A 14,615-nucleotide genomic window follows, 5' to 3' on the forward strand; every position below is an offset into this window, starting at 1 on the left:
AGTAATTCTCTAACAATGCCAGCATATATCTCCAATTATGCCGCATTCTGGTATTAATTATGATATTAATTGTGAGAAGGGGCAATGAAATCATGGGAGAGAACATGATGGTTCATTTAAAGAATGAGAGAATCCAACAAAGGCAGGTGGGGGTGTTGGACTGTTTTTGCATCTCTTTCTCTGCAAGGCAGGGGTGGCTCCACTTTATTGCAAGTGAGAGAGCAACTATACTCACTTCACATGGAATCCATTAAAGCACAGCTCTGTAATAACTACTAATACGTCAAAAAAGACTGATAGAGATTTCCATTTTACTGTGGGACACGTCTTCATTAGCGATGTAATGAGAGATAATGACATTCTTAAGTACATCATGGCCAACAGGGCTGCATCTGTTAAAGATTTTAATCAATCCATTAAAATAAAGACTTTGTTAGCTTCAATAACTTGGTATGAAATAGACATCTCGTCTCATGCTTTAAAATTGGGGCTAACTCCATGTACTGGCTATTGTTCCTGCTTTGATGCCATTTTAAAACATTTTAGATTTATCCAAAGTTTAAGAAACCTCTTCCAAGATAATGATTTTTCAAAGCTAGGATCGTTGTCTTCCTGTCAAACCCTGTTCATGCTTACGCAGCTGATTCATCAGGTTGACAAATTTAGGAATTTTAGGTAGAGAGATTTGAAAAAAAAAAGGGTTAGTTGTTGAAGTCGTTTGCTTGCTCTTGGGTATGTTCAATCTCCGTGAGACACCGGTACAGAGTGATTGCTGCTGGAGACAGTGGATCCAACTGGTCTGGAAAACGATAGCCGTTCTCTCCCTTGAAATTTTTACAGCCCCAGTCGTTTGCCAGAAAAGTTTTGGCGAGTGCATTGTTGTTCTGTTACTGACTGAAAGAATGCAAGATCGTAGTGGGTTTATTTCAGAATTGATGAGATTGATCGAGACGGAGAGGACGCTGAAGCGTTTACTTTCCCAAGTCATGGGTCTGGAACGGTGAAAGTCTCGATGAGTTCTAGAACAGAGTGAACTTTTTCTTTTTTTCCAATGTCACGGGACTCTTCGATATTATTATGACCTTGAACAGCTGCTGCTGCTGAAGCAGTTGTTGCATTTCACATTCAGAGGCACGAGAGAGAAAGAGAGGGGAGGAGATTCAGTGACACCCATTTCTTTGAATATCGGCCACACTGTTTCTCGCAACTTCCCCAACCTTCTCTCTCATTTTGACCTGCTCTCTCCTGCTTTGCTTCCTTATTGATTGCAACCGCGCGCGCGGGAATCTACACAGGCAGATTCCAAGGGCTAGGTGTTGCCAGACTCTGCGTCCTCCTGTGCTCGCAAGCGTCTTTCCAGCGGAGGCTGCTTCTTTGGAGGGAGAGATGAGAAGAGGTCAACCATAAGATCCGTGATTGGGGAGGACAGACATTACTGTCACCCGACAGAGATCACGGTCGTCCGTGTGCGCAGAAAAATGGTAGGAAATATTTAAGCGAGGAAGAAAATGTTTCTGCAAATTGTCTTAACGAACGCAGCCATATCCTCTTGACGTGTGGGCGTCATTTGTACGCTGAAAATCGAAAGTAGCTCACCAGCCTAGTTCGATAGTTTAATCCAGTATCACTCCTTTTCTGGATTCTTGCTGGAGCTTCCTAGTTCTTCCCTCTCCCCAGTGAAGAGGAAACCCGGCCGACATGAAATCACGGCACAAACACCTGCATTTCTAGTTTACAGAGCCGATAGTCACATAAATAAATGGAATAATGATACATTTTATTTTAAAAATTATAAAATCATAAAATTATAAAAAAAATACGTAATCCTATATATAAAAACCTAAGAATCAAAATCATTTAAAGAATATTACAAAGTTCTTAAAAAAGTGTACTTTGAATATTTTATCTTAAAAATATATTAACTCAAATATAAATTTATTTAATTGGGTATTGTTGAATAAGAAATATAGAAGTTTAAATGACTCTCAAGGCAAAAAATCTCACAGAGCCAGAATTAATATGGTGAGGTCTTACAGGAGTCTCACTAGAAGAAGTTTCACAAAACAGTCTTATTTAAAGGTATTTCAGTTATGCTAGTCTTCTATTTATGTTCAGTTGTTTAATTATATTAGAATTATCTTTCAGGGTTAGATTTTGGGTGTAATTGGGATAAGGGTAATTTAATTATAATTAGATTATACTTGTTTTATTCATTATAAATAGAGGCTCATTGTACTCAAATTACATCAAGTTAATGAAAATTTTCTCTTTTTCGAAAATTCAACATAGTATCAGACCGGGTTTTGTGAGTTAACTTGGTCAACCAATAGAGATAATATAATCCTTTTCTAATTTATCATCTCTAGAATTTTAGATCTTTGAATTTACTTTCTAATGCAATTTTTGTTTTGGTAATCACTTTTTTCTACAAAGAAAAATCGATATTTGAAACAGCAAAGGTCAAATTGTAAGAGAGGTTCGAGCAGTAGCAGAAAATTTTAACTTTTGAGGTATTTTATGCTATCAAGAACGAGTCTTTATATGTTGAATTATATGTCAAAAGATATATCTATAAGTTTATTTTCTTACTGATTAAACTAATTCTCAATCTGAGTTTTCTAGAGGGAGATATCAATATCGGAAGAGTCAATGGTCATCTTAGCCAAAGAAGAAAAAGAACTTATTTCGTTCAAATTATAGAGTTCAAAATATATCAGATTCTTTGTCACAAAATATTATATTTTATGAATAAAATTTATATTTTAATGAAAGGTATTGAAGTCTATCTATATGTAAGGAGATATTCGTATTGGAGTTGGGCAATAATCAAACTATAGAATGAAAAAAAATAAGAGATCATAATAGATTCGAGAACGAAACTTTTTATTTCAAATTAGATATCAAATTAAAGATCTTTGAGTCTAGTATCTGAAAAAATAAATGGTTTGCGATTCTGATCTATATTGTGGGAGATATTAATATCAGAAGTACTAAAGGTCAGTTCTACAAAAAAATTCTCCTTTTTCCTATTTTCTCTCCTATTATCTTTGTATGCATTGGCGTGAATTGAGTTTCATTTTCCCTTAGAATCCTAGTTTTTAGCCAAATTTCTCTTCTAAAGAGTTATGATTAGAATTAATCACTTCATGATGTCCTCGTTCAAGGTATGCAAAAATTTCCTTCTTCGATGTTGTTTTCAAGTTTTGCATTTTAGTTACTTGTTGTGTATCTTACACATCTTCAACTCCGAAAATTGTGGTTACCCCAAAAAAATTTATACTTGGTCAAATTTATTAAGTTCTACCATTATAATCTCTCCTATTTAAAAAAAAATTATATTTTAGATTCGTTTGGAAGTATGATGGTTCCATAATCGCTTCATTCTAGTTAAAATTGTTTTTTCCTAGTATTTCTTCAATTTATCTTTTTGTGTTTTCATCACTTCATAATCAACCCACCTAGACCTACTACCTAAGAAGTATAGGAGTGTGCCCAATATTTAGTTTGAGTCAAGTCTTTTATTCTACACCTAAGAGCGCTAAAGTTGGGTCATTTTTTTTGCCTTTAAAATGGAGTAGAGTGTGTTTCAGATTATGACTCTTTTGACTACTATATGGAGTTTTTTCTTACAACTAGGAGTGATTTTCTTCTCCCACATCGTGTTTTGTCCAATCTGGGTCTCTATATCATTTTTATCCCTAACTTGAGGGGAAAAAGTAGAAGAAGTACAAGAAACAAGTATTTTGTTACACATGTTGTAGTAAGTTTTGTGTGACCAAAATATTCAAGAAAGAGGTAAAACAAATGATGAAGAATTTTGCATCTATGAAGAATTTTTTCAACAAAATTTTTTCAAGAGTCTAACATGACTCTCACATCAAGAAGTCTCACAGAGCTAGAATTAATATGGTGGAGTCTTACAAGAGTCTCACAGGAGGAGGTCTCATAAAAGAATCTCAATTAAAAGTGTTTTAGTTATGTTAGTCTTCTAATTATGTTTGGTTGTTTAATTATGCTAGGGTTTATCTTTAAATGTTTGACTTTGGGTGTAATTGGGATAAGGGCAGTTTACTTGTAATTATATTCTACTTGTTTCCTCTATTATAAATAGAAGCTCATTGTACTCAGTTATAATTAAGTCAATGAAGTTTTTCTCTTTTTCAAAAATTTGACAAGTGCAAAATAACTTGTACTCATTGTTGCCTAAATACCAAATCGAGTGAGAATTTTTGTTTCATTCTCTTTCCATTTTAGTAAACTATAAACTGAATATCAGGTAAATGGACAAAATCGACACCCTTACCTAATATATAACAAGTCTATCTCTACATAAAATAGAATTAGGTTCATCCAACCTTGTGGAACTTACATTAATAGAATAAATTTAATTTTTCTCTAATATTTATTACAAAAAAATCTATAATTTATCAAAAATCACATAACTTTTTTACATGATGCACTTTGGAATAACATGTTTTTGTCTAGTAGCATATCATTTTTCACAACAACATACTTTTCCTTTCTTGGTGATGCCATTTTCACAAGGATTTACTTTTCCCCAGTGTTACATTTTTTATTAGCAAAATTTTAGTTTTAAGTAATTTTTTTTTAGTTAGCCAACATTGTTTGATGCACAATGGAGGAAAATCTATTGCAAAAATCCCAAAAGTAAAAATCAATCACCCAATCCTATCCCAGAGTTAGGTGACAAAGCCAAAAATTGGAAGACCCACTTACTAAGTTTTTTTTATTATAATAATACATTCAACTTAAAGAACTAGAAAAGCTATGGTCTGTTGAAGATATGATTATGAACTCATGCCAAAGTTTTATTTTTGGTATTTGTACATTTTCAATATAAGCTAGTAATTCTATCAACCATATAATATACAACCCAAAGTTGAGCATGCCACAGATTGTAATGAACTACTGGGTAGTAAATGGGTAACGCATGAAATAGGTGATAAGTATTTTGTTACATGTTCTATTTAATTTATACTTATTTTATCATCCATTTTGGCCAAAATGAAAGAAGTTATTATGTTATTCATTTGTTTACCAAATTATATGCAAGTAAAGAGTAAATGGGTAGATAAATAGATAAAATAAAATATTTTTATAAAATTACTATAAAAATGAAAATATTCATAAAAAAGTAACATTAATGAGAAAGATGGTATAGATAAAGATGGGAGAAAATGGGGTGGGACCATCCTGCCAGAGTTAGGTGGTTCCGTCCACCACTGATGGGTTAGGTACTTTCATTTCAATCAATCATGTGAGAGGAGCTGAGGGAAAGCCTTGCCTTGTTTTATATTTATTTTATATATTCAAAAGAAAATTACAACACAATGCCTCCCCTATGTTAGCCAATTTAGCTAATAAAAGGTGATAAGTTCCTCCCACTTTGAACTTTAAATAAAAATAAAAAATAACTTGAAAATAATTTCATACATAAATGTGTTAGGTTGTAGAATGATAGTTGACAAAGAGGACAATGAGATTGAGCTATGACTTAGAGAGAGAAAGTTAGAGTTTTGTAAGTTTTCATATTACTAAAATTAACATTATGAAATTATCCTTAAATATTTCTTGATAAAAGGTAGTAAATGGATAAAATGCCACCCTTAATGTTCACCCTATCTAATCTATTTTAGTGTAAGTTATGTAACCATTTTATATTTTAATAAAATAATAACATTTTTTGGTTTTTTAAAGGTGAGGGTGACCCTTTCTATCACACAAGAAACGAGGAAGGGGAGGCAAAGGGTCTCTTACAAAACTAGGAGAAAATCCATTTCATTCATGTGAAAAGGTAGGTCATAAATTTTTTTATTTAAAATTTAAAATGTCAGAGGTTTTTAAAAATAAAATGTCCATGCATCTAAGAGGCATATGTGCATGTGTATAGCTTGGTTGGTATCAGTCCCACATTACTAAAAGCAACAGGGACTTCTTGGGTTTAATATAGATACCCACCAATTTTCCTTGAGTTTGTGCGAAATTTACATAAGCATATTCGGACGTGTTCAGTGGGCTTGCACATCACATGTGTGACATGTAGGGTAGGATGAGTTTTTCATCGAATCAATCTAACCGTTGGGATGAATCAAGATCAGAGTCGTTGGATGAAAACAGTTACATATCTGAACTGTTAGATCAAGCAGTTACAGATCCAAACAATCATATTGTGTCATTATGGAGGTATTATTTAATTATTATTATTCTATATCTAATTGATAAAGAGGATCGACAAAAGGTATGCATCAACACCATATTTAATTTTGATTTATTAATTTATTTATTTAAGTTTTGTGAGTTTGCATCATATTATTTCCAAAAAATTTCAAAAGAGATTCAAACTTCTAGAATGGGAAAGCAAAAAATCATTGAAACCCAAATTGTTTGATAGGAAAAACTTCAATAGATAGCAAAAACAAATAGAATACTAGCTAACAACTCTAGAGTTATTCAATGTAGTTATGACTGTCTCACCAGTTAGTAACCCAGAGGACCATAAACCAGCAAGATCAGGTGTTAAACACAAATATGAGAAAGATCGGTTATTTGTGTTGTTGTCTGATCCATGTCATTAGAAGCAATGAAGAGAGAGAGAGAGAGAGAGAGAGAGAGAATCCCATCATCTTCACATGGAGGGGACGGTGGAGGAAGGTGGTCGATTGCTAGCATTGCACTCATTCTTCCTCTAGCCGAAGAAGAAAGGGACAATCACCCTCCTCTTTAAAATAGAAAAGGTTAAATATTTAGAAACACAAAATATTGTGTAATATTCAAATATTGACTTACAATTAAGTTTTAAAAAATTATTTTATTTAAATAACGCACTATTTTAAGTTACTATAATCTAATAAAATAAATTTATGAGTGAAGATCATTCCCAAGGCCATGCTTTATCCATTAAATGCTTCATTCATGACATCCATGGTCCCCTTGTTTTTTCAAGCCCATCTTCCTAAAAGTTTTGTGGGGGGGGGGGGGGGGGGGTGGTACCCATTTACTCACCTTTATGAGTATTTGGATGTTTATATTTTACCTCCACTCATGCCCACAAACCATCTAAATTTGATACACACACAATCCGTTGCGTTACATTTTTCGTGGGTATCCTTATAGACAAAAGTGATATAGAGTATATGATCTTGAACTACATAGAGTATTTGTCTCCCAGGGTGTTACTTTCTTTGAACAAGAATTCCCTCTTAATCACATTTTCGTTGCCAATAAGAGTCCTTTGTTTCCTCCTCTCATAACATTTGTCTTTTACGATGACCCTATACTAGACAAACCTACTCAGTCAGAAAGTCCTGAAATTACAAATGTTAATAATGCTTCTTCACACCACATACTTTCTCCTTTGCCTTCCCCTACTCGTCACCTCTCTACCAGACCAATTAAGCGACTTAGCTTCGTTTACAAATTTAATGTGGAAGCAACCCTACCATCACGACCTCAACAATCATCTGGCTTCAATATGGTCACCACATCAGGTACACCTTATGTGCTTTCTCAAGTTCTTTCTTATGCCCGGTTATCCACCTCTCATAAATCTTTTATCAATTCGTTAATCGTTACCAAAGAACCAACTAGTTTCTTACTAACCATGAGGGATCCTAAATGGTGTCAAGCCATGCATGATGAAATTCAAGTATTACATACTAAACACACATGAAAATCAATTGGATTTAAATCGGTTTACAAAGTAAAGCTCAAATCTTATGGCACTGTCGAGCGTTACAAAGCTCGTTTAGTCACCAAATGATACAACCAGGTCGAAGGATTCGATTATCAAGAGACGTTTGCCCAAGTTGCCAAGCTGATTATTGTATGTGTTCTACTGAGTGTTTTCGCTATTAAAGGATGACATATTCACCCACTTGATGTTTTTAAGAAATAGTTCTACATGGATTAGTGAGATCAAATATCTTGAGTTTATTAGTTGTAAAAGAGGTTTCCTAAGTTGGCTAGTCATTTTGGGATGGGCTTTGGACCCAACTTAACATGGTATCAGAGCAAATATTCGTATGTGGGTCTCTACCCAAATTATCCATGTGCCTACACATGAGGGGGAGTGTTAAGGAATAGTCCCACATGGATTAGTGAAATCAAAGATCTTGAATTTATTAGTTAGAAAAGAGCATTCCAAAGTTGGCTAGTCATTTTGGGATTGGCCTTGGAGCCAACTTAATAGATGTCAACAATGCGTTCTTACATGATGATCTTGATAAATATGTATACATGTCCATACCTCCCGATTTTTGACGAAAGGAGGAGACTCGAGACTCGAGTGTGCAAACTCAATAAGTCCCTAAACGATTAAAAACAAGCTTCTAGACAATGTTTTTTAAGTGTTTGACAACCCTCAAAACTACTGAGTTTCATTAATCAAAGTCAAATTATTCTTTATACATCCAATCCTACAATGGCAATTTTACAATAATACTTGTGTACGTTGATGATGTGGTTTTGGTAGGTAACAAACTGCAACAAATTGAATATGTGAAACAATTATTATCCAATCAGTTCAAACTTAAGGATCTTGGTCAGCTCAAATACTTCTTGGGTATAGAAGTAACAAGGTCTTCAAAGGGGATTCCCTCTCCCAGGAACTGTCTTGGAGATATTAGAAGATGCTGGATTTCTAGGAGTGAAACCTACAAAGTTCCCAATGGAACAAAACTTGGCTCTTACACAATCCGATGGCGAACTCCTAAATGATCATTCATCATACAAGCATCATGTGGGATGATTGATCTATTTGACTATTACTAGAATAAATTTATTCTATGCTGGCCATGTTCTAAAGCAATTTATGAAAAAATCATGTACACCACACCTTGATGCAACACATAGAGTTATTTGATATTTGAAACAAACTTCAAGATATGGTATTCTATTATCAAGAATTTTGAGATGCAGATTGGGTTTGTTGTAACGACACAAGAAGGTCAATAACAAGGTATTGTATATTTCTTGGACAATCACCCATTTCTTAGAAAACAAAGAAGCAAACAACGGTGGTTCGATCAACTGCCAAGGTAGAGTATTGTTCTATGACTACCACATGTTACGAAATTACCTGGTTGAAGAACATTTTGAAGGACTTGGAAATCATACATACTCAGCCTATCATGTTGTATTGTAACAACCAAGTTATTCTGTACATCGCCTCAAACCCGGTCTTTCATGAGAGAACCAAGTACATCGAAATTGATTATCACTTAGTTTGTGAAAAGATTCAAGCATGGATGATTAAAACAACCCATATACGACCAAACGACCAAACTGCAGACTTATTCACTAAGCCGAATATCATTAACATGCACTCCAACTTGAAGGAAAGTGTTGAAGATAAAATTTGATTTTGAGATAATCAGATAGGATTGGAAGATACGATCTTGTAATTTAAACATGATCAATGAATAAGACTTCTATTAAAGATCATTCCCAAGGCCATGCTTTATCAGTCCCCTGGTATTCTTTATTGACCTTAAATGCTCTCTTTTTTATCTCAATCATTCACCTGTATCCAAACAAAAGAAATTATATTTCCCTTTCATTTTCTCTTTCATTTTTTATGGGCATCCAAACAAGAGCAATGGAAGCTCTCTTTTCTTTTCACTTTATTTTTTTTTTCTTTCCACTTTCTGTGTTCCAAACACAACCTAAGAACATCTCGAGTTGTCGAACCTCTTCTATTTTAGCTGTGTTTAATTATCACTCTAACCTAATGTTGCTGAAACCTGTTCAACCAGTTTTGACAACAAGCTCCTAGGACGATGCCATTTATTTTTAAAGAACATTAAAAAACAAAGAAAGCATGGAGTAACTTCTCCCCTTACATAGAGGTTCGGAGGGGTAACTCTGCCGCACCTTCGCCCTTCATTCCACCAACCGGCGAGCTATATGACTGCAAATGCAAACAAGCTTTCCTTGGCGGCACCATGGCGGCACCATTAAAGCAGAGGGGAAAACCAGTTCAGTTTGGAAAGATTATATACGTTTCACTGATAGAATTGTCCCCAAATTGTGAAGAAATAGATACTTTAACCTCTTAATTACATACCCGCAGATAATAACGAGCCAAGAGCAAAAACAAGGGTGAGGAAAAACCCAGCCAAAGGAATCATGAAACTTACTCGGCAGTCTGCTCAGTGGTTCTTAAGAAATAAAATGCGCATTCAAGTTCACAGTTATTAGTAGCATACCTGAGTATAAAAGAGCCGTAATTAAGGAATCTTCAAAACTTACCTTCCTTGTACTTATTACAAGACCACTTTGTCCTTTTTTTTTTGCAAAACGAAAAAGAACTTTGGCTCGCGAGTCTCAAAAGCAACATTGCTCTTATGAGGCAAATTCATGACTTATTTACTTTGAATGCAGCAGCTATATGGACGATGAAGAGGTTCTATTTACCAAGTAGCTGCAGCCAATCCTCTCAACCACTACAACCCTTCCCCATTTAGCCATGGTAACAAACAACATAAAACCATCAATCACCATCAGAAATCATGATGCCACTCCATAGACACGGATTCTTTGCTCAATCTTAACGTTGCAGCAAGGGCAGCTACTCTTTGCCTTCTTCTCATGTTCTTCATTGCAGTTGACACAGATAACCTGATGTGCACATGGAAGAAATACAACCGACACTTCTTCCTTCATGCATATTAAGCATTCCCTATCAAGGGTCACATCTTTTTTTGATGATTCAAGCAATTTCTGCAACTCGTGAAGTAACTTTGCATTTGTCTCTTTAGGTGGCTTTGCTGCATCAGAGTCTCTGGCAGGTAAGATATTTGTTGCAGAACTAATTTGAGTTGACTCTGTTGTGGCTTTGAGACGTGAAAGCTCCTGCTCCAATCGTTGGATATCATCCTTATAACGCTGGAAGTCAATCTCTATCTTGCGACGCAGAACTTCCTGCCTCCTTTTAACACTAGCTTCAGCAGCCTCTTTAGCTCTTCGTTCCTCCTCAGCCTGTGCAATAGCAAGCTCTTTAGCCTTCATTTCTTGTCTCCATTTTACCTGCAGAAACACTCAATGTTATGATACTACCACCAGCAGCATATATGAGTTTTATCAGTCAAGAAGAAGTCTTTGTCACCTCCCAAGATTCTTTTTTGAAAAAGAAAAAAAAAAGTGCACACCAGTCTTGCCCATTTCCAATAGTTGACAGATGCCAATTCACAAGTTCATGACAAATAAAAGCACTCAAGAGTTTCTACCCCTAAAAGTTGCACCTTGTAAAGTACGTAGCAAGAAAACAAATTAATGAGATTTTTCCAAAATGAAGCAAGCAATAAGCAAGAGAACCCTGGTATAAATTGTAAATGAAGTCTCAAAGAGTGTCTTAGAAATTCCAATAAACAATCTATTATCTCCGTGATACAATCATTTATGTGTCAAAAGAAGAATAGAGAACAAATAATTTAAGCTTAACGTTTGAATTCACACACCTCCGTTTCTTTTTGTGCATCCTTGATAAGTACCAATTGATGTTGCAATTGGGTGATTTTTTCTTTCTCCTCGGAAACTTCTTCCTGCAACTTAATTTTTTGCTTTTCCCATGCCAAGAGCCTCTTAAGGCACTTCTTCTCCCTCTTTGCGACTTCCAAGCATGTCGTAACTGACTCTGAAGCACTCAGCTTTGATGCTTCCATTTCTGCCCTAATTTCAGCATTTTCAGTCTCAAGTCGTCGCACAGCTGCATTAGCACGGTCTACCTGACCACTTGCTTTCCTTAGTGCATTCTCCATCTCTGAAAGTCTCTTCATGGCTGTATCCTCAAGGGCCTGCTTACCCTTTTTCAGCCTCAGAGTCTCCTCTCTTTCCATTCTCAATGTCTTCAATTCAGTAAGATCACTACTCAGCTTTCTTGCAGCTTGCAATGCTTTCTGGTGTGCCCATTCCTTCCTTTCTTTCACCTGCACTTCCAACTCCCTAATCTGATGCATCAAAGTCAAAATCATCTCATTCTTCTGATCCGATGTCCCATCAGATTTGTCATCCAGGCTTAAATTACCCAAACTTCCCAATACAGAATCAACTGCATCCAAGTTCTGATTATCCTTTGATTCCTCAATATTTGAGGTCTCTGACCCCAATGCAGTCCCATTGACGGCTTCTCCACTGGAGTATGAAGAGCTTGGGCAAGTGTGGGATTGCACCTGTGAATGTGCAATTGCTTTGGAATTTGCCCTGAAGCCTGCAGCGAAGATAGCCACATTCCTCTTTAACAATGACTTCATGGACGGGGACAGATTGAACCTTTTGGGACATTCAATCTCACTCATACCTGAAGGAGCAAAACTCATCATCGTAGCATCAAATGCTGATCCATTGGCAGGTAAATCGGCAGTCCCACCAACACCCCAGCTCCCGTGAAACTTACAGACATCATAAGCTCCACCATGATCTTCATTACTGGTGCTAGAAGGGAGAACTGGTATTTCCATGGTGCTAGCACGACCCACATGGAGGTCACTCATTAGAAGACACCACATGGCATCTCCCTTACTCAGCTGAGGTCGAACCTGCTGAAGTAAACAAACCATCCCCGCCAGAGAGTACTCTTCCAACTGCCTCAAATTAGCAAAAACCAAATCGGGCTCCTCCGAATGACTACCATTATTATTACTACTAGAAATACTATTGATATATGCAATTGCATTATGTAAAATATTCGTCAAAACATCCATACTACCATAACAGTGGCCATTCCTCAGCACGGCCTTCAAAGCGAGATCCTCGTCGTAGCCCAGCGCGATAAGTTTGGAGATCGCTTCATTGTACAAGAACTCAAGATTTTTCAGCAGTAATTCTTCTAATTGGTCTTCGGTGCAGTAGCCCCAACCGGTTTCATCAAAATTTGGGCTAGGGCTAAGGTTCGACAGCTTTTCGGCACCGCTGGGATCCGATTGGTTAAGGGGTTTTGCTGTGGATGTAGCAATTAACGAAGGGTTACCGTGGCTGTGATGATCGTCGACTTTGATTGAAGGTCGAGGTTTTCGATTGTTGCGAAGAGCTTTTTCTCTTACAGAGCACCCCATTGGAGAGGAAAGAAAGCAAAAACTGAAAAAATGATCAAATTAAATGTGAAATGGATAGAGACAGTACTTGAAAATCAAGAAACTTCCTAGTAGAAAGAAACTTACCGATTGTAGTGTACGAAATTCGAACTCAATTTTAAGGAGGGGATGAATCGATCAATCGGCCAAATGATTGATCATTTGTTTTTTGCTTTCAATTTCTTCTTTTCTGGTTTCTCTTTCAGGAGTGTACGAGAGTAGGGGTGAGAGACGAGCGAAGAAGCGGGGAATGGGGACGAGAGATGGACGTAATGCCATTGCAAGAAAGTTTTGCCACATATTCCCTTGGAAGAATTAGATTTCCGAAACTACCCTTTAATAACTTGATCAGATGTGACCATGAGGGGACGGAATTGACCCTCACCAAGTGGGGCCACCATGGCGTAAGTACAAAAATGCCCATGGTTTTAGGGCAGGAATGGGTTTCCCTAGCCCCATCTTGCGAAAACCTTATGCACAATGATTACAATATTACCCTTTATGTTTTTGAAAAATACATTTATATTTTTAAAAAAATATACATTCTTCACTTAAATAAGGATTGGGGAAATAAGAACTTTAATTATTGTATGGAATTGTTAGAGTTTTCAATTTTACATTTTTATTATGTTTATATATTTTATATTTTTACTTCAATTTTTTATAAAGTTTACAAGGTTATATTTAAAAATTGGATGGCATCTAGAATGTCGGGGATGAGGCAGGCGATAGGGTTGGACAGTAGGAGAACAAAACAGGAAAAGATCAAATTTCTAACCCATCATGGTTTTTTGCATAGTTGAGTTTCAAGAGTACGTTCAGGGGGTGAAAATGTTAGTCTCCATTATTTTGATGATAATAAAATAAGTAGCTTGAAAGTATGCTAATAACGATGATATTAGTGTATATTAGACACATGTTTTTCACCACGATTTTATAAAGTCTATGGCAAAACTTTAAGTCAAGACCCAAAGAAAAAGTTCATTGAAAATTGTTGCTATGATGAAAAACTTACGCAAAGAAGAAGATTGGAGATTTGAAGACTAGAATCTAAGCATCATTATAAAAATCTCAAGAACAACAAATTTCGGTTCTTAAACACAAGTGTGTTATGAAGCATTAGGACATTCATATTTTCAAAGCTATACTCAAAATCGTCATTTACATGTTACAGAAAGGATTTGAATTATAATATAAGTTTTCGCAAGTATAATCTTCCCTTGAAACTCTTATCCCATGCTTTTGTATTACACCAATTTTTGAGTTCAAGAAAAAAAAAGTGCATGATATGTTTTCCAAAAATATATTTTTAGTTGCATATAAATATTTAAAAAAAAAACTGCAAGACCCTTAGTCATGGCCTATATCAAGCTTAGAACTCATTTTTGTATACTGGTAATAGGCATGATTCATCATTCAATTAGTAGAACAAACCATCATACGAAATGTTGTTAGGTAAGATTTATAAAGCATGATGGATCATCTAGTGTAGTATGTTCAATCATTGAAGGGGCAAGAATGATCATC

At 35.6% G+C, this 14,615-nt stretch overlaps 1 protein-coding gene across 2 annotated transcripts; it reads right to left on the bottom strand.

Moving 5' to 3' along the window:
• Nucleotides 1-10,198: 10,198 nt before the first annotated feature.
• LOC137948085 (MND1-interacting protein 1-like) lies at nucleotides 10,199-13,343 on the bottom strand. 2 transcript variants are annotated; one of them, XM_068794025.1, is made up of 4 exons: nucleotides 13,176-13,343; nucleotides 12,317-13,092; nucleotides 11,478-12,226; nucleotides 10,199-11,046 (listed from the first exon to the last, which is right to left on the bottom strand). In XM_068794025.1, the coding sequence occupies exons 2-4, from the start codon at nucleotides 13,068-13,070 to the stop codon at nucleotides 10,528-10,530; spliced, it is 2,022 nt and encodes a 673-aa protein (XP_068650126.1). In that variant the 5' UTR covers nucleotides 13,071-13,092; nucleotides 13,176-13,343; the 3' UTR covers nucleotides 10,199-10,527. The 2 variants fall into 2 exon arrangements, with proteins under 2 accessions (XP_068650126.1, XP_068650125.1); XM_068794024.1 differs by having other exon boundaries at nucleotides 11,478-13,092.
• Nucleotides 13,344-14,615: the final 1,272 nt, after the last annotated feature.

Source organism: Aristolochia californica, unplaced genomic scaffold, assembly GCF_029961685.1.
Source record: "Aristolochia californica isolate CCGP_79_NKW_82.1479 unplaced genomic scaffold, dmAriCali1.0.hap1 SCAF_13, whole genome shotgun sequence".
Lineage (NCBI taxonomy): Eukaryota > Viridiplantae > Streptophyta > Magnoliopsida > Piperales > Aristolochiaceae > Aristolochia > Aristolochia californica.